General features: G+C 45.6%; 1 protein-coding gene and 1 pseudogene across 1 annotated transcript; both read left to right on the top strand.

Annotated features, from left to right (window-relative positions):
• The first annotated feature begins 1115 nt into the window (after positions 1-1115).
• LOC123489662 (phospholipid phosphatase 5-like) lies at positions 1116-7406 on the top strand. The gene is given in 7 exon segments (XM_045220098.1): positions 1116-1294; positions 4319-4437; positions 5315-5423; positions 5747-5837; positions 6813-7001; positions 7230-7375; positions 7377-7406. Coding segments are annotated over 6 exon segments (636 nt in total). The 5' UTR covers positions 1116-1294; positions 4319-4366.
• A 5173-nt stretch (positions 7407-12579) lies between these two features.
• LOC123481326 lies at positions 12580-23139 on the top strand (annotated as a pseudogene).
• The last annotated feature ends 1159 nt before the right edge of the window (positions 23140-24298 follow it).

The raw sequence follows: 24298 nt of genomic DNA, 5'->3' as shown, positions 1-24298 counted from the left end.
CTGATCAGGCCTACCACCACTGTGTCGTCAGCAAACTTAATGATGGTGTTGGAGTCGTGCTTGGCCACACAGTCGGTGGGTGAACAGGGAGTACAGGAGGGACTAAGCATGCACCCCTGAGGGGCCCTGTGTTGAGGATCAGCGTGGCAGATGTGTTGTTGCCTACCTTTACCACCTGGGGGGCGCCCCATCAGGAAGTCCAGGATCCAGTTGCAGAGGGAGGTGTTTAGTCCCATGGTCCTTAGCTTAGTGATGAGCTTTGTGAGCACTATGGTGTTGAACGCTGAGCTGTAGTCAATGAACAGCATTCTCACATAGGTGTTCCTTTTGTCCAGGTGGGAAAGGGCAGTGTGGAGTGCGATTGAGATTGCGTCATCTGTGGATCTGTTGGGGCGGTATGCGAATTGGAGTGGGTCTAGTGTTTCCAGGATGATGGTGTTGTTGTGAGCCATGACCATCCTTTCAAAGCACTTCATGGCTACCAATGTGAGTGCTACGGAGCTGTAGTCATTTAGGCAGGTTACCTTTGCTTTCTTGGGCACAGGGACTATGGTGGTCTGCTTGAAACATGTAGGTATTACAGACTTGGTCAGGGAGAGGTTGAAAATGTCAGTAAAGACACTTGCCAGTTGGTCCGCGCATTCTCTGAGTACACGTCCTGGTAATTCGTCTGGCCCGTGCAAATGTATTTATGTATTTATGTAGCTTTATTAACTCAATAATTATTTTATTTTTTTGTACATTGTTTGCAAACTGGGTCGCCACTGCCTATCCCTATCTTAAATTGATGGAGATTTTTTTATTATGTTACTTAGATTGTTAATACCCTCTAGGGCCTCAAGCATTAATTTGTGTAGCCTACATCACACGTTCAAGAAAGGAAAATAAATTTACATTTATTCCCAGAAATCAGAAATTGTCCATTACAAACAATGAAGATTGATACAAAAAATATGTAGTCTACTGTATGTAGGCTACCTGAATATTCACCTGTGATTATGCCATTTCATTTCATTAGTGTACCAAATTGGTACAACTCAGGCCTGATGAGGTGTGTAGCTTATTCCTCTAGATGTCACTCTAATGTAGTGACAGGCAAGGGTTGTATTGTCTTCCGCAGTCAGTCAGTTTCGTAATGATCTCTTGCGTAGCAGGTCGAACCAGAGTTACCTGGTCGGGCGCAACAATAGTAGTGAAACGATGACTACAATAGTTTGATAAGGTTTTTCTTTCCATCTTTTACCGCCACAGTTCAACAGCCGACGAAGATTGGCATACTTTGATGCGCTCAAAGGTCTGTATACTATACGGCGTAAAAATAGGGGGAGTGGGGATAGAACCGGCGAGGCCTACGGTATCGTGTTTACGGATGTACAAGTTAGTATCCAGCCAGATGTGATTGTGGCATGCTTGTAGGTAGCCTACGAAAATTACTCTGTAATCCGATACATAAACCACCGTAACTCATATATTTTGCTGCCCGCCTGAACTTTAAAGAGCCTATGGGGACTTGGCCAAATAATTTGATTTTGGGCGAATTACGCACGGTTTACTCATACCCAGTGGCGGCTCCTGAAAAAATTCTCAGGAGGGGCAATTTTTCCTGATGATTTAGGTGACCTACACACATTTTTAAAAAGATATGTCCAGCAACAACATGAAGACAGGGGCAGCATATAAGTCAATACCAGAATCATTTATTGACTGATCTCAGGGAGTGCTCCTAATCTCAGCTTGTTACCTGTATAAAAGACACCTGTCCACAGAAGCAATCAATCAATCAGATTCCAAACTCTCCACCATGGCCAAGACCAAAGAGCTCTCCAAGGATGTCAGGGACAAAATTGGAGACCTACACAAGGCTGGAATAATAATAATAATAATAATAATATGCCATTTAGCAGACGCTTTTATCCAAAGCGACTTACAGTCATGCGTGCATACATTTTTGTGTATGGGTGGTCCCGGGGATCGAACCCACTACCTTGGCGTTACAAGCGCCGTGCTCTACCAGCTGAGCTACAGAAAGTGGATACTCATGGATGCGCATCGCAATTGTAAAATGTCAACACAATTGGAGACACCACGTCATTTTTGGAGACATGTTATTGACAGTAAACTATTGTAGATGCGACTGCTAACTAAATAAAACATTTTAGCTGGCTAGCTAATCATCTTAGCTAAAATGTGGGGCAAACAATTCAGTTATTTACCGTTAATTTGAGGGATTGGGGGTGAAAGAAATCGAGTTACATAGTGATACTTTACGATATACTGTATTGACAATATCGCAATATAACCATATCCACCCTGTCCAAAGTCTCTACTTGGTCTCAGTTCTCCAGTAAACTTGTGATTATCAACACTAACCTCATCGTTGTGGCGGGGGACAGCTAGCCCTGTATCCCTCATCCAGTTGAGTGGCAATGTTATTTTTTTCGTTTCGTACCATTTTTTTGGAAAATCCTCGGGTGTAGGACTTCCCCCTTTAGTAGAAACCTGTTGAATTATTAATTTGGTCTGGGAGGTCCTAATTGTTTTCAGTTGCCAATTTATCTTCATTTGTTCACCGACAAAAAGGAAATTCTTTCAAAGACACAATCGAGTTGCACTGAAGCCTAGCCATGTTGATAGTAGTAGTGAATTGATTGACGCTGCTACCCTCTCTTTTCTTAGTTACGTTCATGTGACGAAAGCGCGTAAGTGCAAGCCCACAGACACCCATTGAGATTGTATTGAAGGCTCTGAAATTTGAAAAAATAGATTTTACATGGGAGTCTATGACAGAAGTTCTGGGCGATTTTCAATCTGACTGAAATCGCCCCAAAAGGGGGTGGAGCCATTTGAAGCACGACTTTAGCCTGATTCGACATTTAGTGGCAGTGTGGCACTGTGGCAGATCAGACGTATAGATTACAACACTGATAACTACTGTTGCCGTGATATAATTGATTAGAAAAAAATCCCTTCCTTTTCCCCGTTTGGCAGTGCGTCGCCCATATCGCCCTATTGAACAGGCCGTCCCTGCTCATACCTGTGTTGATGATCACAAGTTTACTGGAGAACGGAGACCAAGTAGAGACTTTCGGACAAGGTGGATAATTGTATAATATAAGGCAGTTTATTCAGAGGTAAAGATATCTGTAAATAGCGTGCACGGACCCGTTCGTCAATCTCGCAGGGAGATATCTGAGGAGAGCCCCCTAAACATTGTGTGCTGACATTTTATACAATAAAATGAAGTAGGTTGATTCTAGTAGTTCTGATCTTCTGATTGGTCCTGATGAGTTGGGCGAGGTCACCTCCAGGCTAGTGTCACTGTTGCATTGGCTCTGAGTCGGGTTCTCTGTCTTCAGATGTTCAGCCTAAGAGAAGGGGGTTTTTGTGTGTGTGTGTGTTTGTGTGTGTTTAACAGTGGTGTGTGTGTGTGTTTATCAGTGGTGTGTGTGTGTGTGTGTGTGTGTGTGTGTGTGTGTGTGTGTGAGATTGTGTGTGTGTGTGTGTGTGTGTGTTTATCAGTGATGATGTGTGTGTGTGTGTGTGTGTGTGGGTGTGTGTGTGTGTGTCCTCAGAGCAAGAACTCGTGAGTTGGAAGAACTGAGAGACCTATGGCGTGGGTGTTGTCCATAGCCACACTGCTGATAAGGCTGACAAGATAGAAGTCTTTTGTGCATTGTATTAAATACAAAGGCCCAACACAAGATGGGTCATGCACAAGATTTTAGTCAGACCAAGCTATAACATTATATATTTACTACGACACCTGGCATGCTGTATCAGTAGGCTACGTGTCATGTTTACATTGAGTCCAGCTTTAATGCTCAACTGCTCTCTGTCTGTTGCCCAGGGTTATGTTATGCATGGTGCAGCATTATTTAGACCTAGTCTAGTAGTCTGCTAATTTGAAGAAAGTTAAGACTGATGTCACTTTGTTTGGTTATGGTCCGTGCAATGCAGAATCCTTGGAACGTCCCTACCCCCAATTGAAGTTGAACTTTCAAATGGTTAGGGTTTAGGTTAGGGTATGGACGTCCCAAGGAAACGGGATAGCAATGCATGAGGGTAGCTTCAGTAGCTGTTTAACAAAATTAAAACAATGTATATCAATCGACTCATTTAGGAATGTTCTTATTTGCATCATACAGGCAGAGACATGCCATGATGACACTCACTCACTCACTCACTGATAAAATGTCTGTCAGACTTTTAATTATCAATGTTGTGCTCTGACAAAATGACTTTCAAAGTTGGGCCCTCCTGAATCATCCAACTCTATTATAGTTTATGACATGTCTCCCTTTTCCTCCTGTCCTTTAAGCCCTAAGCAGAACCCCTGGGATAGTTTGATGACAAGCTAGGCTAGAAGATGTGGAGGAGTCCAAATGACTGTTTCGTCTTTGATGTATTGACCCGTCTACTGCTGTTTGCAGTGTTCTGGTAAGTTCCTTCTGTACATGTTAAATCATTGAATCACCATATAGTAGAACCTGGTACTCCAGACACCCATGCATACAGTACCCCACAAGACATGCCTCCAGGGGTCTCTTCACAGTCCTCAAGTCCAGAACAGACTCTGGGAAACGCACAGTACTACATAGAGCCATGACTACATGAAACTCTATTCCACATCAAGTAACTCATGCAAGCAGTAAATCAGATTTAAAAACAGATAAAAGTACACCTTATGGAACAACGTGGACTGTGAAGAGACACACACACAGGCACACACACAAGCATACGCACTCTATACACACGCACTCTACACACACGTACAGTATATTGTACTATGGTTGTATGGTGGAATTGTACATTTTGTGTTGTAGATATGTAGTGGTGTAATAATGTTATATGATGTACTGTTACATTTTTTTGTGTGATGTGCCTTAATGTGTTTTTGGACCCCAGGAAGAGTGGCTGCTGCCTTGGCAGCAGCTAATGGGAATCCCTAATAAAATACAAATACAAATGTAATGAGTATTTAACTAGCTTTCTGGCCTTGAGGGTCAGATTGTTGTGAACTCTGAGTATCGTACGATCTCATTTGCGCAGCAATGTTCTGTCTATTAAACCTTTGAAAATTACAGAAGTCTTCGCCTTGTCTTTGCATCCATACTTTTCCCACACCTGAGCAAATCGACTATTCCTAACAGTAGGCATACAGCAACTTTAGATTAATGTGTATAGGTGCTGTTGCCCAGCCTGGTTCCAGATCTGTTTGTGCTGTCCTATGACAATCAATCACCATAGGAGTATATTGAGTGTTTCCTTCTGTAATAATAGAACAGCTGCCAATGATTATCTCTGTCCTTTTTAGTGTGACAGAGGTGCTACCTCCTTTCACTCGTGAGATCCAGCCAGAGGAGCTGTGGCTCTACAAGTTCCACCATGTTGAGAATGACCACGTTCCTACCAAACTCATGTTTGTAAGTACCAGTACTACTAATGACAGTCTGCATAATTAACCTCCATAATAATGTATTAATAACAGCCAGCCAAAAGAAATGAACTTCTTCTCAATAGTCTGGTTCCTAAAAAGGTCTCTACCTCTCCAAGTGGAGTTTTTCCTATTGTCACTATCGCCTTGTAGGCTTGCTCTTTTGGGCCTGAGTTTTGTGAAGATAGTTTGGTTTCAATGTCAAAATTAGTATCAGAACAAATCAAATTGGATTGAGTGATTGTTGACGCCTGTCTTAATTTTTAGTGCAAACACATACAGCTGTTTTTTCCTTTCCCTCTGTTTTTGCAGAGCATTGCACTTTTCACCCCAATGGCTGTCATCATGCTGTTTGCCTTCCTGAACAAGACAGAGAAGAGGGACATTAAGGAGGCCTCTCTGGGTAGGTACAGTGTCATGCTCGTAAACCCCTCCTTTCTGCAGAGTAGCTGAAGGCAAACTCAATGGATTTGGACTTCCCTTTAAGGCAAGATAACAGTTTAATTAACTACGGTTAGAGTTAGTGTTGGTTAAACCGGGATGTGGACATGAAGCTAGAGTTAGGGTTGTGGTTGAGGCTAGGGTTAGGGTAACCAAACGTAGCAGGTGTAAAATAAATGACTAAGCTGCGTTTCTTTCTTTCTGGTCCTGATGAGAAAGAAACAACTGTCGGGGGAGGTTCTCTTCTGCGCTGTTGAACCAATCCAGTAAATGTGGAGGAGGAGTTAAGATGGAGCGTCGCCTTGTTAACGTCCAAAAGTGGAAGTCGCGTCACAGGCTCTCTTTCCATTTCCCCTGAAAACCGGATGCATCCGTTTGTTCTGACCCCACAGAGGGTAGGGTTAGGATTGAGACCATAAAGTCTTTGGCTGCATTTACACAGGTGGTCAAAATACCAATTAGTGAAAAAATATCAGAATTGGGCTGCCTGTCTAAACGCAACCATAGACCGCTTTCAATGCAATAAATCGTTTCACAAATTATTGACATTTTGAAGAACTAAGATAAACTTGCTTTTACATGAAAAGCTCATATCTACTTTTACTGTAGATAGCCCATGAACATGTTTTGACTCATGATGAGCAACACCTTTTTTAAAGGTATTTTTTAATGAGTGAGGCAGTCCCAATCCTTTCATAATTTTTTTGCTTTATTGAAGTGATAGTAAAGTGTTGGAAAGACGGGAGTGAAAGGGCAGTGGGTCGGAGACGAACCCATGCCGGCTCTGGCATACATGTGTGTCGGGGTGAGCGGCTGTAACCGCTGGACCACACAGGCCACACAAGCCTCTTTCTGAGGGACTTACACGTCAAATAATGTCACGTCATACTACATAATACAAAAGATGTCTCTCATGCAGTCTCTGTCTTCCTTTCAGCTGTGACTTTGACTCTGGTACTCAATGGGGTTTTCACCAACGCTATCAAACTGGCAGTGGGCAGGCCGCGGCCAGATTTCTTCTACCGCTGTTTCCCTGATGGTCAGATGAACACGGAGCTGCGATGCAGTGGAGACCCCGACACCGTGGAGGAGGGGAGGAAGAGCTTCCCTAGCGGACACTCCTCGTGTGAGCAGACCTAAGGTCTACGCACTCATACGCACAAACACACACACACTTACGCCATTCCACGCACTTTACCAGTAACACTCATGACACCTGGCGCCAGTTGATGACAACTAACTCAACACTTTTAGGTCACAAACAGTTATTTAGGTCAGCTAACTACATTATACTGTACATACACAAGACCTTGACCCTGACCTTTCTATTTCTCTCTGTGCGCTGCCTTCTCAGTTGCCTTTGCTGGTCTGGGCTTCACTGCTCTGTATGTGGCGGGGAAGCTGCACTGCTTTAGTCCAGCAGGACGGGGCAAAGCCTGGCGACTCTGTGCCTTCCTCACCCCTCTCCTCTTGGCCATCCTCATCGCCATGTCCAGGACTCTGCGACTACAAACACCACTGGGCAAGGTAGGCAGCTAGATAGCTAACGCTCGGCAGAAACTAAAGCGTTTTCATTGATGTGTGGAACTAAAGCGTTTGGTAACAATTTGAACATACAGTGCATTCGAAAGTATTCAGACTTTTTTCCACATTTTGTTCACGTTACAGCCTTATTCTAAAATTGATTAAATTGTTTTTTCCCTCATCAATCTACACACAATACCCCATAATGACAAAGCAAAAGTTAGTTTTAAGCATTTTGCAAATGTATTACAAATAAAAAAACGAAATAACACATTTACATAAGTATTCAGACCCTTTACTCAGTACTTTGTTGAAGCACCTTTGGCAGCAATTACAGTCTTGTGTCTTCTGGGTATGACGCTACAAGCTTGGCACACCTGTATTTGAGGAGTTTCTCACATTCTTCTCTGCAGATCCTCTCAAGCTCTGTCAGGTTGGATGGGGAGCGTCGCTGCACAGCTATTTTCAGGTCTCTCCAGAGATATTCAATCGGGTTCAAGTCCGGCCTTTGGCTGGGCCACTCAAGGACATTCAGAGACTTGTCCCGAAGCCACTCCTACGTTGTCTTGGCTATGTGCTTAGGGAACCGTCGTCCCAGTCTGAGGTCCTGAGCGCTCTGGAGCAGGTTTTCATCAACGATCTCTCTGTACATTGCTCCGTTCATCTTTCCCTCGATCCTGATTAGTCTCCCAGTCCTTGCCGCTGAAAAACATCCCCACAGCATGATGCTGCCACTACCATGCTTCACCGTAGGGATGGTGCCAGGTTTCCTCCAGATGTGATGCTCGGCATTCAGGCCAAAGAGTTCAATCTTGGTTTCATCAGACCAGAGAATCTTGTTTCTCATGGTCTGAGAGTCCTTTAGGTGCCTTTTGGCAAACTCCAAGCGGGCTGTCATGTGCCTTTTACTGAGGAGTGATTTCCGTCTGGCCACTCTACCATAAACGCCTGATTGGTGAAGTGCTGCAGAGATGATTGTCCTTCTGGAAGGTTCTCCCATCTCCACAGAGGAACTCCGGAGCTCTGTCTGAGTAACCATCGGGTTCTTGGTCACCTCCCTGACCAAGGCCCTTCTCCCCCGATTGCTCAGTTTGGCAGGGCGGCCATCTCTAGGAAGAGTCTTGGTGGTTCCAAACTTCTTCCATTTAAGATTGATAGAGGCCACAGTGTTCTTGGGGACCTTCAATGCTGCAGACATTTTTTGGTACCCTTCCCAAGATCTGTACCTCGACACAATCGTGCTTTGGAGCTCTACGGACAATTTCTTCGACCTCAGGGCTTGGTTTTTGCTCTGACTTGCACTGTCAACCATGGGACCTTATATAGACAGGTGTGTGCCTTTCCAAATCATGTCCAATCAATTTAACTTACCACAGGTGGACTCCAATCAAGTTGTAGAAACATCTCAAGGATGATCAATGGAAACAGGATGCACCTGAGCTCAGTTTCGAGTCTCATAGCAAAGGGTCTGAATACTTATTCGCTTTGTCATTATGGGGTATTGTGTGTAGTTTGATGAGGAACATTTTTTATTTAATCAATTTTAGAATAAGGCTGTAACGTAACAAAATGTGGAAAAAGTCAAGGGGTCTGAATACTTTATGAATACACTGTAAATAAACAGTGAGCTCCAAAAGTATTGGGACAGTGACACATTTTTGGTTGTTTTGGCTCTGTGCTCCAGTACTTTAGATTTGAAATAATACAATGACAATGAGGTTAAAGTGCAGCATTCTCACTGTAACAGGGGCCTATTGATTAAGTGTTTTCTCCCACATGGCAACTGGCTTTGCTTTGACCTTCAGGCTTTGTCATTGGCTCTCAGAAGCCCTGTTCAACTTTTTTGATGTCTTTATTTTCAAAATAATATCAACACAACCCATGTTTAAAGTGTGGCAAATTACAATTATATTGGCTGGTTACAGATCATGCATTAATGAACTTCACATTGCACTAAATTGCTGAAATATACAAGTAAACTGAACATAATTCTAATCTTTTTGTTCTCCAGGTCCTGGTGGGCTCTCTGCTGCTGGGGTTGGTGTTTGCCTGTCTGGGCTACTGGCAGCACTACCCGTCTCTCAGTGACACGACAGCCACAGGCCCCTGGTGCATCGGGAAGAAGTCCCGCGGCCAGGAGCGCAAGCAGCAGGAGCAGCAGGCCAACTCAGGATACCTTCTGCCTCTGTAAGGAGCCCAGGCCTGCTTCTGTACTGGGTGCATCCCCATAATCTCTCCTTCTTCCTGGAAGTGTGCACTGTCGTTTAGTACTCCACAAATGTGTAAGCATTGGATTGGTGAATGGGCTAGAGGGGAGTTTCCATGTACCAGTAATTTCCTATCAAATCCATGAAGTGAAGTGAACAAGTGCACACTTTGGGAGAAAGTTTCCTTTCAGATCATGATTAATAAGATTATATGGACAGGGGGGACCTGATCCTAGACCAGCAGCCTTATGAATACGGGTCCAGACCTCCCACAGGGGGAAAACAAATAATAACTTTAGTTGGAGAGGAGAGGTACCAAGTATCCTGCTCCTCACTCAATCAGTGCTGAGCTCAGTCCATGTAGCTCAGTTGGTGGAAGCATGGCGCTTGCAACGCCAAGGTTGTGGGGTTCGATTCCCACTGGGGCCAGTATGAAAAAAATAATGTCTGGATAAGAGAGCGTCACTAAATGACTAAAATGTAAATGTCAAATGATAAACAGTACTACTGTAAAAACAGGGTTGCATTCCCAGGCTGTCATGCTAATATAAATGTTTCTGATCTTTGAAGGACCAATTGTATAGAAGTTAAAGGACCACCACGGTTACGTTGGATCACAAGTAAGGGACCATGCTAGCACTCTGGGTTTTACAAATCTAAGAGTAATCCAAATCGAATGAGAAAATTAATTAATCAATCATATGGACTCTTTCTTGATCACTTAAGATGCCAAATGCAGCTACAGATACTATATGTATAGTATGTTGTTTACAATACTGTGCCAATAAAGTTTACCAGGGAATGTACGGATTCAGCAAACTTTCTTTACATTGTCAATATGGTTTTTCACAGTGTTTGTTGAGTAGGGAACTTCACCCATGCTATCTCTGAAGCCTATCATCCATGTGGTTCATGTTCTACAGTACAGTATGTTAACAACACAGGAGGATGGTGGCACCTTAAATGGGGAGGACGGGCTCGTGGTAATGGCTGGAGCGGAATGGGTGGAATGATATCAAACACATGTTTTCAATGTGTTTGATGCCATTCCATTAGCGCCGTTCCAGCCATTATTATGAGCCGTCCTCCCCTCAGCAGCTTCCACTGGTTAACAGCTGGAACATTGTGTCCTATGTAGGAGATGATTCATGGAAAGCAGAACAGACTGACACCTAGCCTATTCAGTTGGCAAGTAGCCTTTAAACTTCAGTCTGTTCTAGATATGTTGAGATAGAAGTGTAGATATGGACTGACTGAAGTGTAAAGGCTGACATTTTTGCTTTACTTACCCCCACCCCCCACACACACACTAAATGTAATAAAACAATAGTCGTAAAGCTTTGCAAATGTTCCCATTCCCCACTCAAAGCTTGGAATCATATTAGCTAAGTATTATTATTGAGTAAGATTTGTGTAATCTCTCTAGGATTTTGCCAGTGATTTATAGCCTAGAGGTTTACTGTTGTGTTGCTATTTCCCCATATCTCTATCATCATGGGAATTGACCTTTGATCCCACTACTGAATCACTAAACCGGTGACGTCATTCAGAACACGAGTGTTGGGACAAGCTTGCGACGTGTAAAGTGAATCAGGAAAGTCACCCCTGTTGGAAAACTCAACAAACATTGGTGGGTTTTCGGATTGCTTTTGGATTTTGATATATTCTAAGGAAGACTATTTGCAACTTTCAACAGAGAGAGAGAGAGATCCTAGCGATCCAGTCAGGAGGAACTGCCATATTTGATAGAGCCATACTATAATATTAGCTGAACATTGAAGGTATGTAGCTATTTCTGATGTCTGCTCTCTACTTCAAACAATGTTGAGTTTAAATAGTATAGTGATGAATTGACTATATTCAATCCCAGCCCCATCATTAAGTTCCAAGGTAAACAAAAATTCCCAGTATGTTGTGAGATGGTATGCACAATCTATCCATGTATACTAAAGATCCAGATGTCAGTTCCTATATAGCATCTAAAACAATGATATCTTCCCTGAAACCTAGCACCAGATGCATGTGTACATATTAGAATGCTGTTAGTGATTCCCAGGTGGTACATTAAAGTTGCCTAGGTGACCAACCTGAGCCTCTCAAATTACCCATCTGTCTTCATACAGTAGCCAGACAGTAGGTGAGCTTGTTTTTCATTTATTTGTATCGTTCTGTTCTTTAAAAGCAGACAAAAAATATGAAAGTCCCCTATGGGGAAAATCTAAGAATTCTATTTTATTATTTTCTATTCTATTCTGTCCTACTCTATTCTAATATATTTGATTTACTCCAACTCTTACTTAGCTTCTCTGCCATGGAAGGTGTATTTGAGCCGGTGCAGCACCATTGGTTCCACTGCCAGCAGCCGGTGGACTGTAGAGGCTCCTGGATCCCGTTCAGCAGAGAGGACTCTCTACGGCTGGAGGAGACACACAAACATGGCATGAGACTATTCATCACACTTGAACAAATGCACATTTAATAAACATTTAATTTAATACACATTTAATACACATTTAATTTTCATTAATTTGTTTATTTATACAGGGGGAAATCATTTTAAATGCCAAGTGTACATATACAGTTAAAGACATTGTTCTTGTATTGTTACCCCTCTATACCACAAAGTATGTGATGTATTACCCCGAAACAAGAATATAACTCATTCCTACTTCTGAGTGAACTATTGTTCATGCAATAGAGCCCATATTAAGAAAACGGTAGCACTTTGCATTAGAGCATGGAATAAAGTGGTAGTAGCATGGTAATAGAATGGTAACAGATTATAGTTACTCACAATTTTGAATTGAATTGAATGAAAACATTATTTGCCCAGATAACCCTTAATTACAGTTTAATTAAGTGAATTCTGATGATAACAGCAATGATAAAGATGATTATAATGATATCATCATAATTGTGGGTTTGCTCTAACAGGGGAGACCAGTGGGGAGAAAGAAGAGGAGGTGGTGGTAGCCACAGAGGGAGCACTTTGACGTGAGGCTGAAGGAGAGGAGGTGCTACGCGGTGTGACTGGGAGCAGCCCCCTTGGAGGTGAGGCGCTGCTCCTGGTTCCACAAAGGAGACAAGGACATCTCTACACCCCTTATCCAGAGGACACCAGCCTAGTCCTGGAGGTAGGACACAGTCTTTAATGGCACCCTAGTGTCTATATAGTACACAGGGCCCTGGTCAAAAGTAATGCTCTACTGTATATAGGGAATAGGTGCCATGATCGGACGCACAAAACACAAATCATTACAAAGTGATATAATATATACCCTGTTATCTTGGTGTTTATCTTAGTACCTGTAGTTTTGTGGGGCCATATTTACTTATTCCTACAGTCTGAAAGGGTATACTGCAGATTGGTGATGACCTTGTTAATCTGTCAATTTATTGAACCTTGATAACATTGTCAATAACATAATATGACTGACTGGGTTTCAAACCCCGAGTCAACTGTATGCCCCAAGACTTGCGTTAACTCCCAGAGCCAATGCCTGGAGTGCAAGAGACCCAGGTTCAAACCCCGAGTCCGTTACATTTGAATCACTGTATTTACAGGAGGCCTACATGATGGCAGTGACGCTGAATGACTGGAAGAGGAAGTTAGAATTCCCCACTGGAGAAACGGTGGTGTTACACAGCCCTAAGGTATGACTCCCATTCATAATTACATATTAGCCCACTGTAGTATGCTGTTTGTCTGTAAAGACCTGGTCAATATTACACTGTAAAATAGAACTTATGCAAACTCAAGAGTTTGCTCTGTCTCCAATAGCTTATGACACAGCAACGGACGATCCCCTTTGAAGGGACTGGATAAGTCTCCCCTCTGAGCAGAGTCAACCCAGGACGGTCAGAGGGGGCTGGAGGGTGTTAGGAGTAGAGATACCTGAAGGTAAATGTGTGAGCCAGATTTCTACAGCTCTGTGTAAGATGGTCACTCCTGTACTGTACTACCATGTGTATTTAATGGCAACAGTACTGGTAATTGGCCTGAACAACAGTTACTGCATTGTGTACAGAGATCTCAGGTTTTTGAAACCTCTAATGCATTCAAGGATAATTTACATGTTGGTAATTACATGATAACAAATGACAATTACTTACACAGTATAGATTATTTGTACTATTGGTCTTTCAGGAGAGCCTGACCAAGTGGACCACCTTGTGTTCATGGTGCATGGCATTGGACCAACCTGTGACATCCAGCTGCGTGGGGTCGTTCAGTGTGGTGTGTATAGAATTTGACCCTAAATCTAAACCTTTCCCTGCCTTCTAATTTTTCCATAGAAATGCTGCTAAATACATTAATGCCCTCCTCCTCTCTTTTGTCCCTCTCTCCCCCATGTAGTGAATGATTTCCGGGGTGCCTCTCTCAGCCTACTGAGAAGTCACCTTCAAGCAGAGTCAAGATGGGACCCACATGGGCCGTGTTGAGTTCCCTGCCAGTCGACTGGCACCGGGTGCTGCATGGTGACGCCACTGGGGTGGACGAGTAAGGCCTTTGGGACACACACACACACACACACACACCCCTTCTCTCTCTCTCTCTCTCTCTCTCTCTCTCTCTCTCTCTCTCTCACTCTCTCACTCTCTCACTCTCTCACTCTCTCTCACTCTCTCACTCTCTCTCACTCTCACTCTCTTCTATCTCGGCTCTTAAAAACACACTTTGACACTCACCCACCCCTCCATATAGCGATATCCAGAGGATCACCCTGCCCAGCATCAGTCGTCTGCGTCAGTTCAGCAACAGCACGGTGTTGGACCTGTTCTTCACAACAGCCCACATACTGCCAGACTATCATAGACACCGTGGCCTCAGAGATCAACCGCATCCACCAAGTCTTCCTCCAGCGCCACCCACAATTCACTGGGGCAGTGTCACTGGCTGGACACAGTCTGGGTCAGTACCCACCGTAAACCTCTCCTAACCTTTTAAGACCCCTCCTAACTTTTTCTCTCTCTCTATTTAGTCTTTATTTAGACAAGGCTAGGATTGATAACCATTATAGTAAGTAATATTCTTTAATTTTATGACTTTCTAGGTTCTCTGATCCTCTTTGACCTTCTGACAAATCAAGAAAGAAAGAACACAGATGAAGAGGGAGTAAGTAACAGGCTACTGCCAAAACTCAATTTTGGTCATGGCCACAACCACCAGCATTGTTATTCTGATTAACTTGATGTTAATCCTATATGTCTTCTGCTTCAGAGTAGCGTCAGCAGTCCAAGTGAAGCAACCCCAATAGACTTTGTGTTACGATCCGGCACTGTTGGTCCTGCCCCGCTTGTTTCCCTTTTCCTTTTTTCCCCTGTGTGTGTTGTCTGTGTCTGTCTCTCCCTGCTGTGCAGCCCAGGCAGAGGATCTAGGTCAGGGGCGTGGCCATTCTCTCTCATGCTCAGTTACCTCCAGCTGCGGCTCATTGTCACCAATCAACCAGCAGTTATCTACCCGGCTGGACACCTCTCCAGCGCCAGTTCGTTCCTACACTACCTGTGGTAACTTGGCCCCGTACAGCAATCTCAGTCTAGTTGTTACTATCTCAGCATTATAGTTGTTTCTGCCACGTTTTGTAACCTGTCTCTCCTTCGACCAGATCCCGTCTGTTCCTGCTGCCTGCCTACCTGCCATTCCCACGCCCGCAACCTGCTCATCTGTTGTCTGATGTCCTCGTCATCCAGCTCCATCGGACTACTGGCTCTCCCCCCACTCAGCTCCTACCCCGGGTCTGAAGCTATTCCACCCTGAACTGTTTCTCTCTGCCAATTCACGCTGAATAAACGACATCCTAATTGCACCCTCTGTTGTCCGTGTGTCCGTCTCTGCACCTGAGTCCCCACCAAGCCTAATAGAACGAACTGGCCAAACATGGACTCAGCAGAGATGCCACATGAAACAACGGGTGATGGCGACATAACGCGCCCTCCATTCACAGGGAATGTTGTTGGGACAACACGACCAACTCATCCGGACTCTTGTGGATAACAACCAGCAGTTGTTGGATCGAAGTATCTCATCTCACCTCTCAGGTAGCTAACCTGGTAACACTCACTACCCTTCCTCCCTCTGCTTCTCCTCCCGCCTGTTCCTCCTACAGTGGCTCCAGGCTCGGCTTCCGCTCCTGCCCTTCGGGAACCCCCTACAACCTCACCCGAACCTTTCACCGGGGACCTGAACAATGCCGTGGTTTCCTGCTTCAGTGCCGCTTTGCGTGTTCCAACAGAAGCCCCTGTCTTTCTCCACGGAATCCTCAAAGGTACATTACGCACTGGGGTTAATGAGGGGCAAAGCTTTGATTTGGGCAGAAGCGGCTTGTTCTACTCAGCAGATTGCCAGCCTGTCGTTTGACGATTTTTCCTCTCAATTGAAAGTTGTGTTTGATCACCCGGACCATGCCGGGACCGCCACAAAGAGACTATTGAAGCTACGACAGGGCACGGGTAGCGTGGCTGAATACGCCATTGATTTTTGGACCTTGGCAGCCGATTCCAAGTGGAACGACGAAGCTCTTCAGGGAGCGTTTGTTAACGGTCTAAGTGACACGATTAAAGAATGAACTAGCTGTTCGTGATGAGCCTGCTAACCTTCATGTTCTCGTTTCCCCTGCACCGAATAGACAACAGGCTACGGGAGAGGAGACAGGAGAGGGGCGAGTCGGGTCCACACCGCAGCGGATCCCTCCACGGAACTAGACGAGCCCATGCAGCTGGGCCGTGCTCGTCTGTCCCCTGCCGAAAAGGAACGGCGCATGCGGGCTGGTGAGTGCATGTACTGTGGGGACCGCACTCATTTCCTGGTTAACTGTCCGGTTCGCCCAAAAGACCAAGCTCGCAGGTAAAAGTGGGCATACTTGCGAGTGCTACACCTGACTCAATGCCCACAGCACCCGTCTAGTTATCCCAGCTACAGTCCAGTTCAGGAATCTTTCTCTCCCACTAGCTGCTCTCATCGACTCTGGTGCTGAGGATAGTTTCCTTGACGTTAACCTGGTCACTCAGGCTGAGATCCCTGTTAAGCCCCTGCCTAAGCCTATAACAGTAACCGCTATTGACGGCCATCAGTTTGCCAACATCACCCATCAAACTGTCCCCGTTTCTCTCTCATGCTGTCCGGCAATCACAAGGGAAACCATCCAGTTTAAAGTAGTCTCCTCCTCGGCCTCCCCCACTTATCCTCGGGTTTCCCTTGGCTTAGCCGATTCTACAACCCCATAGACTGGCAAAACCACAAAATACACAGTTGGAGCACTCACTGCCATTCTGTTTGCCTTGGGTCGGCTATTCCGCCCTCGGTAGGTTCCCCTGCTTCCCCTGTCAAAACCCCAGACCTCTCTTCAGTCCCTGAGGAGTACCTGGACCTGGCCGAGGTATTCAGTAAGTCCAAGGCACTTTCATTACCACCTCATAGGCCATACGATTGCGCTATTGAGTTACTGCCTGGAGCCCCTTTTGCCGTCAGTCGGCTTTTCAATCTGTCCCGTCCTGAGAGAGAAGCTATGAAACCTACAGGCGACTCCCTAGCCTCTGGCATCATTCGTCCCTCATCTTCCGCTGTTGGTGCTGGGTTCTTTTTTGTAGAGAAGAAGGACAAAACATTACGCCCCTGCATTGACTACAGAGGACTTAATAACATCACAGTCAGAAATACGTACCCCCCTGCCTCTCATCAACTCAGCATTTGAACCCCTTCATGGTGCCACCGTGTTTACCAAACTCGACCTACATGTAACACCACCATGCGTTAGGATCAGGCCGGGAGACGAATGGAAGACTGGGTTCAATACCCCTCTCGGACACTTTGAATACCTAGTCATGCCATTCGGTCTCTACTAACGCCCCAGCAGTGTTTCAGGCCTGATTAACGATGTGTTGAGGGATTTTCTACACCGTTTTGTGTTTGTCTATTTGGATGACATTCTAATATTCTCTAAGTCACAGGATGAACACGTCTCCCACGTCCGTCTGGTTCTCCAACGCCTCATGGAAAATAAACTGTATGTGAAAGCAGAAAAATGTGAGTTCCACCGGCAGTCCGTCCCCTTTTTGGGCTTTATTATCGAGCGGGGACAAGTGTCACCAGACCTGACAAGATCAGAGCGGTTGCAGGATGGCCCACACCCACGTCTCGGAAGCAGCTAACGCTTCCTGGGCTTCGCCAACTTCTACCGCCTTCCTTCATCAGGGGTTTCAGCCGAGTGGTTGCCCCCCTGACTCCAGCTCACCTCCCTAAGGTGCCATTCCTGTGGACGCCTGAGGCCGAGTCAGCTGTGAGTACATTGAAGGAACTGTTCACCACCTCACCTGTTCTTATTCATCCAGACACTGGTTTGCAGTTTATTGTGAAGTGGACGCCTCTGATTCGGGGGTGGGGGCAGTCCTGTCACAACGTTCCCCCCACGGACCAGAAGCTCCATCCTGTGGCCTTTTTCTCCAGGAGATTGACCCCTGCTGAGAAGAACTCACGACGTGGGTAACCGGGAGTTGCTTGCTGTCAAGTTGGCGTTGAGGAGTGGGAGGCACTGGCTAGACGGAGCAGAGCAACCCTTCATAGTCTGGACAGACTCACAAGAACCTGGCTTACATCCAGTCATCCAAGAGGCTGAAACTCCCGTCAGGCCAGATGGGCTCTGTTCTTCAGCAGGTTCAAGTTTATTTTTAACATATCGACCTGGCACACGTAATGTCAAGCCTGATGCTCTCTCTCGCCAGTTTACAGACAATGAAGACTTCAGCAATCCTGGAACCTGTTCTGCCCGCTTCTGTTTGGTGGCGGCTGTTCACTGGGAAATCAGGTCCTCGTCCGATCGGCACAAGAGTTGGAACCTGGACGGCCGATGGCCCCCGACCTTCTCTATGTTCCCGCAGCCGTGCGGCCGCAAGTGCTCAACTGGATCCACACCTCACGATTCTCCTGCCACCCTGGTATGAACCGTACACTGTCCGCTACCAAGAGGCACTTTTGGTGTCCATCCGCCGGCTGACGTCCGGGAGTACGTGGCGGCCTGTTCCATCTGTGCCCAAAACAAGGCGTCCCACAGGGCTCCCCCGGCCTGCTGCGGCCTCTCCCAGTCCCAGTGGAGTCGCCCTTGGTCTCACGTGGGCTTGGACTTCGTCACTGGACTTCCATGTCTGAGGGTAATGACACCATACTCACCATCGTGGACAGATTCTCTCTAAATCTGCCCATTTTGTTGCATTCACCAAAATTACCATCTGCCAGTGAGACAGCCGACCTTTTGTCCTACATGTATTCCGTCCCATGGAATACCTGTGGACATAGTGTCCGATAGAGGGCCCACAGTTCATTTCGGGTATGGAAGGGAGTTTTGTTCTGCTCCTGGGTGCCTCTCGTCAGTCTCTCATCAGGTTTTCATCCCCAGTCCAATGGCCAGACTGAGAGGACCAATCAGGACCTGGAGGCTGCTCTACGCTGTGTGACATCCCAGAACCCGGTCCACCTGGGCCAGAACATCTCCCGTGGGTCGAATATGCGCCCACAATTCCCTCACCTCCTCTGCCACCGGCTCTCACCATTTGAGGCGGCTTTGGGGTACCAAACCGCCATTGTTCCCGTCTCCAGGGAAAGGGAGGTTAGCCATCCCGTCAGTTCAGGATAACCTTCGCCGCTGCCGCAAGGTGTGTGGTGGACACCCGTGAGGCCCTTCTACGGACAGCAGAGCGTAATCAAGAGAGTGGCGGACAGGCACAGGGTAGTCGCTCCCCAGTTCCAGCCTGGTCAGCGGTCTGGCTCTCCTCCAGCAATATCCCCCTGCGCACTGACTCCCGTGAGCTGTCGCCCCGGTATTTGGGTCCCCTTCGAGATCGATTCCATCATCAACCCTTCGGCTGTTCGGCTGAAGCTTCCCCAGGCCATGAGAGTCCATCCTACATTTCACGTGTCCCAGCTGAAGCTGGTCCTCCAGCCCTTTGTGTCCGCCTGTGGGATCCCCCTCCGCCACCGCGTATTGTTGACTACCATCCAGCCTACGCACGGTGCGGAGACTGCTGGACGTCCGGAGGCGTGGTAGAGGGCTTCAGTACCTGGTGGACTGGGAGGATACGGTCCCGAGGAGAGGTCCTGGATTCCCGACGATTTATACTGGATCCTCAGCTGGTGGCTGATTTCCATAGGGACCACCCTGACAAGCCGGGTGGGTCGCCCGGGTGGCGCCCGTTGAGGGGGGTACTGTTGCGATCCGGCACTGTTGGTCCTGCCCGCTTGTTTCCCTTTTCCTTTTTTTCCCCTGTGTGTGTTGTCTGTGTCTGTCTCCCCCTGCTGTGCAGCCCAGGCAGAGGATCTAGGTCAGGGGGCGTGGCCATTCTCTCTCATGCTCAGTTACCTCCAGCTGCGGCTCATTGTCACCAATCAACCAGCAGTTATCTACCCGGGCTGGACACCTCTCCAGCGCCAGTTCGCTTCCTACACTACCTGTAGCAACTTGGCCCCCGTACAGCAATCTCAGTCCTAGTTGTTACTATCTCAGCATTATAGTTGTTTCTGCCACGTTTGTAACCTGTCTCTCCTTCGACCAGATCCCGTCTGTTCCTGCTGCCTGCCTACCTGCCATTCCCACGCCGCAACCTGCTCATCTGTTGTCTGATGTCCTCGTCATCCAGCTCTCCGGACTACTGGCTCTCCCCCCACTCAGCTCCTACCCCGGGTCTGAGCTATTCCACCCTGAACTGTTTTCTCTCTGCCAATTCACGCTGAATAAACGACATCCTAATTCACCCTCTGTTGTCCGTGTGTCCGTCTCTGCACCTGAGTCCCCACCAAGCCTAATACTTTGAGAGCTTTGAGGACACGCTTAGGAACTTTGGATTGGGCAAGTATGTCCAAATGCTTACAAAGGAGCAGATGGACTTAGAATCACTGGTAAGCATGTGCGTGTGTATATGTGTGTGTATATGTGTGTATGTATGTGTGTGTGTGTGTGTGACTGTCTAATGACTGTGTCCTCTGTCAATTGACTAGGTGCTCTGTTCAGAGACATACTTGAAGGACTTGGGAATACCCTTAGGGCCTGTAAGAAGATAATGTGCTTGTTGAAGAGATGGAGAAAGGTATGACCTATCTCTCATTCACATCCAAATTGATTCAGTCATTGCACATAACCACCATGTAAAATGTTTCCCCAGTGTTCAAAGTCTTTGATCCAACATTCCAGTCTATTGGAGCCATTGTGCATAGCTTCCTGTCTGTCTCGACCATGACTATTCCATCCTAACTGTTTGTAAAAGGCTGGAAGCAGGAAGTAGCAGTCTGATAGTTTCAGGTTGTGTCCCAAAAAACACCCTTTCCCTTACATAGTGCACTACTTGGGCCCTGGTCAAAATAAGTGCACTTATGTAGGGAATAGGGTGCCATTTGGGATGTAGACCCATTGTTTAGATTGTTATTGGAGCTCCTCTCTCTCTCTCTCTCTCTCTCTCTCGCTCTCTCGCTCTCTCGCTCTCGCTCTCTGGCCCAGCAGCAGGAATTCAGGACAGGAACTTCACACCCAGTTCCTGGCATTGCCGGTGTGTATTCCCAAGTCCAAGAACACCCGACCCTCCTTTCAGGCACCCTCTCCACCAGCCCAGTGGATTACAAGTACCTTGACGTTGGCATTGGCCAGGTAAACAAGCAACAGTGACAGCATTCTGTTACATGTAGACAGGCATTTCCTCTGTCTCCCTCCCTCTCCTCCAGTCACAATGACAGAATGTCTTAATAGTGTCTTAGAGGAGTTAGCATGAGGCCCAACTAATACAACTGAAAATCTACTTGAATTAAATGTTTAATTCCATTTGAAAATGTTGATACATTTTGATATCCATCCTTAGTTACAGAAAGTGAAGAAATGCAGAATGTACATATGGCGCATACTGAATTACTATTAACCATTAACCCCTTCCTTTCCTTCCCAGGTGTCCATCGTGTACCCTCAGCTAGGTTTCCAGCCACAGGCTTTCTTTGCCTTGGGCTCTCCTATAGGAATGTTCCTCACGGTGCGCGGCCTGAAGAGGATCGACCCCAAATACAGCCTCCCCACCTGCAAAAGCTTCTATAACATCTACCATCCAGTATGTTTATGGATCATGTGTTAGTGAATATTTTATGTAGCTAAAGTCCATCTAAGTCATGAATATTCATAAGGACCTGACTATGTGTTCTTCCTCCATGCAGTTTGACCCAGTGGCCTACAGGATTGAGCCCATGGTGGTGTCTCCAGGGGTGGACTTGCCCCCCATGCTGATCCCACATCACAAGGGCAGGAAGAGGATGCATCTTGGTGAGACCTGAGACGTAAAGCTTTGATATGGACGTTACAGAAACGTTTCAAGAAATACACTTGCTGCTTACCACTGGTCAATGGTAGCCCCATATGTAATGAGCTTTATGTTAGGACCCTTAGGGAGCATTGCTAAAGCTCTGACCTGTCTGATAATGTAAAAACACTGCCCTTCAATTAACACATCATTGTTTTCCAGTGAGCGTGTGAAAGCTTTCATCCACCTTCCCATGCAGTGTTGAAATTGTGTCCCCCAGAGCTGAAAGACAACTTGACGCGAGTCAGCTCAGATCTGCTGCTCTCCATCAGTGCTGTCCGTGGTGTGTGGCAGACCCTCACCATGCTACCTGTCAACACACTGCCACCTCAGGAGTCAGAAGGTGAGAGACCGGTGTGCAAGTAATTTAATTCATTCATTCATTAGGAACCATGTGCAATGTTTTAACATACATTCATTACTTTATTCTTCATAGTCCCAAAAACAAATGTTATTGTAGAAATTACAGCATAACTATACAGGTATCCCTTTAACAGCAACGTAATGTAACATGATGTAAATATTGTGACGTTTCTGTGTAATATGTTCTTTGTGTGACATGTTTTTTGTATGTACTATGTGTATTTTTATCATGTTACCCCTGTCTGCAACCAAATTTCCCTCTGGGGACAATAAAGTTTGAACTGTGTTACATGAATGTTCCCTCAATACTCTTTTCCAGGTAGTGGGGCCCCAAATGGTACAGTCTCACCTACAGAGATGAGGAATATCAGTGTTGGAATGTTGAATGGCGGACGTCGGTTTGATTACGTCCTTCAGGAGAAACCACTAGAGAGCTTCAACGAGTATCTGTTTGCCATTCAGAGCCATCTCTGCTACTGGTAAGAACAACTGAGCTAGGGTTGGTATCTTACATGTTTTCTTTAGCTTTCTGCAGTTATCTCATGTTTTCTTGTGTGTTTCAGGGATTCCGAGGATACTGTGCTGCTGCTTTTGAGGGAAATCTATGAAGGGAAGGGAATCCTTCTCTAGCATCTCCAAATGTCAATGTAAAGGATGGAGCTTTTGAGTTGTGTATAATGCTTCTAATACAGGAGACTCTGGAAGCATGCTATACATCACATTTGTATGATTTTATTATAAAAAATAAAAATAATAATTGTGAGGCTTTTGTTAAATGCACTTTAAATAAATTGTGATTTGATTTGATCTGGAGGTTAGTCGTTTACATAAACTGTTGTTTTTGGTCTAAACCTAATGCACCGTTTGCATAATAATGCATTTTAAATGTACTTTGATTATGGGCTCATTGTAGTTTGTTTGCAAATATAGAAAAGCTGTAATTCTCATCATTCACATTTTATTATTATATAGGCCTATACAGCAATTTAGTACTATATGTGTGTGTGTGTGTGCGTGCGTGCGTGCGTGCGTGTATATACAGTACCAGTCAAAAGTTTGGACACACCTACTCATTCAAGGCTTTTTCTTTATTATTTACAATTTTTTACATTGTAGAATAATAGTGAAGACATCAATACTATGAAATAACATATATGGAATCATGTAGTAACCAAAAAAGTGTTAAACAAATCAAAATATATTTGAGATTCTTCAAATAGCCATCCTTTGCCTTGATAACAGCTTTGCACACTCTTGGCATTCTCTCAACCAGCTTCACGAGGTAGTCACCTGGAATGCATTTCAATTAACAGATGTGCCTTCTTAAAAGTTAATTTGTGGAATTTCTTTCCTTCATAATGCGTTTGAGCCAATCAGTTGTGTTGTGACAAGGTAGGGGGGTATGCAGAAGATAGCCCTATTTGGTAAAAGACCAAGTCCATATAATGGCAAGAACAGCTCAAATAAGCAAAGAGAAACGACAGTCCATCATTACTTTAAGAAATGAAGATCAGTCAATACGGAAAATTTCAATAATTTTGAACGTTTCTTCAAGTGCAGTCGCAAAAACCATCAAGTGATATGATGAAACTGGCTCTCATGAGGACCGCCACAGGAATGGAAGACCCAGAGTTACCTCTGCTGCAGAGGATAAGTTCAGTAGAGTTAACAGCCTCAAAAATTGCAGCCTAAATAAATGCTTCACAGAGTTCAAGTCACAGACACATCTCAACATCAACTGTTCAGAGGGGACTGAGTGAATCAGGCCTTCATGGTCGAATTGCTGCAAAGAAACCACTACTAAAGGACACCAATAAGAATAAGAGACCTGCTTGGGCCAAGAAACACAAGCAATGGACATTAGACCGGTGGAAATTTGTCCTTTGGTCTGGAGTCCAAATTTGAGATTTTTGGTTCCAACCACTGTGTCTTTGTGAGACGCGGTGTGGGTGAGCGGACGATCTCCGCGTGTGTGGTTCCCACCGTAAAGCATGGAGGAGGAGGTGTT

This window comes from Coregonus clupeaformis, unplaced genomic scaffold (genome assembly GCF_020615455.1).
Source record: "Coregonus clupeaformis isolate EN_2021a unplaced genomic scaffold, ASM2061545v1 scaf3143, whole genome shotgun sequence".
NCBI classification, from domain to species: Eukaryota; Metazoa; Chordata; class Actinopteri; order Salmoniformes; family Salmonidae; genus Coregonus; species Coregonus clupeaformis.
The sequence above is the reverse complement of the archived record's forward strand: the minus strand, read 5'-3'. Positions and strand labels throughout refer to the sequence as shown.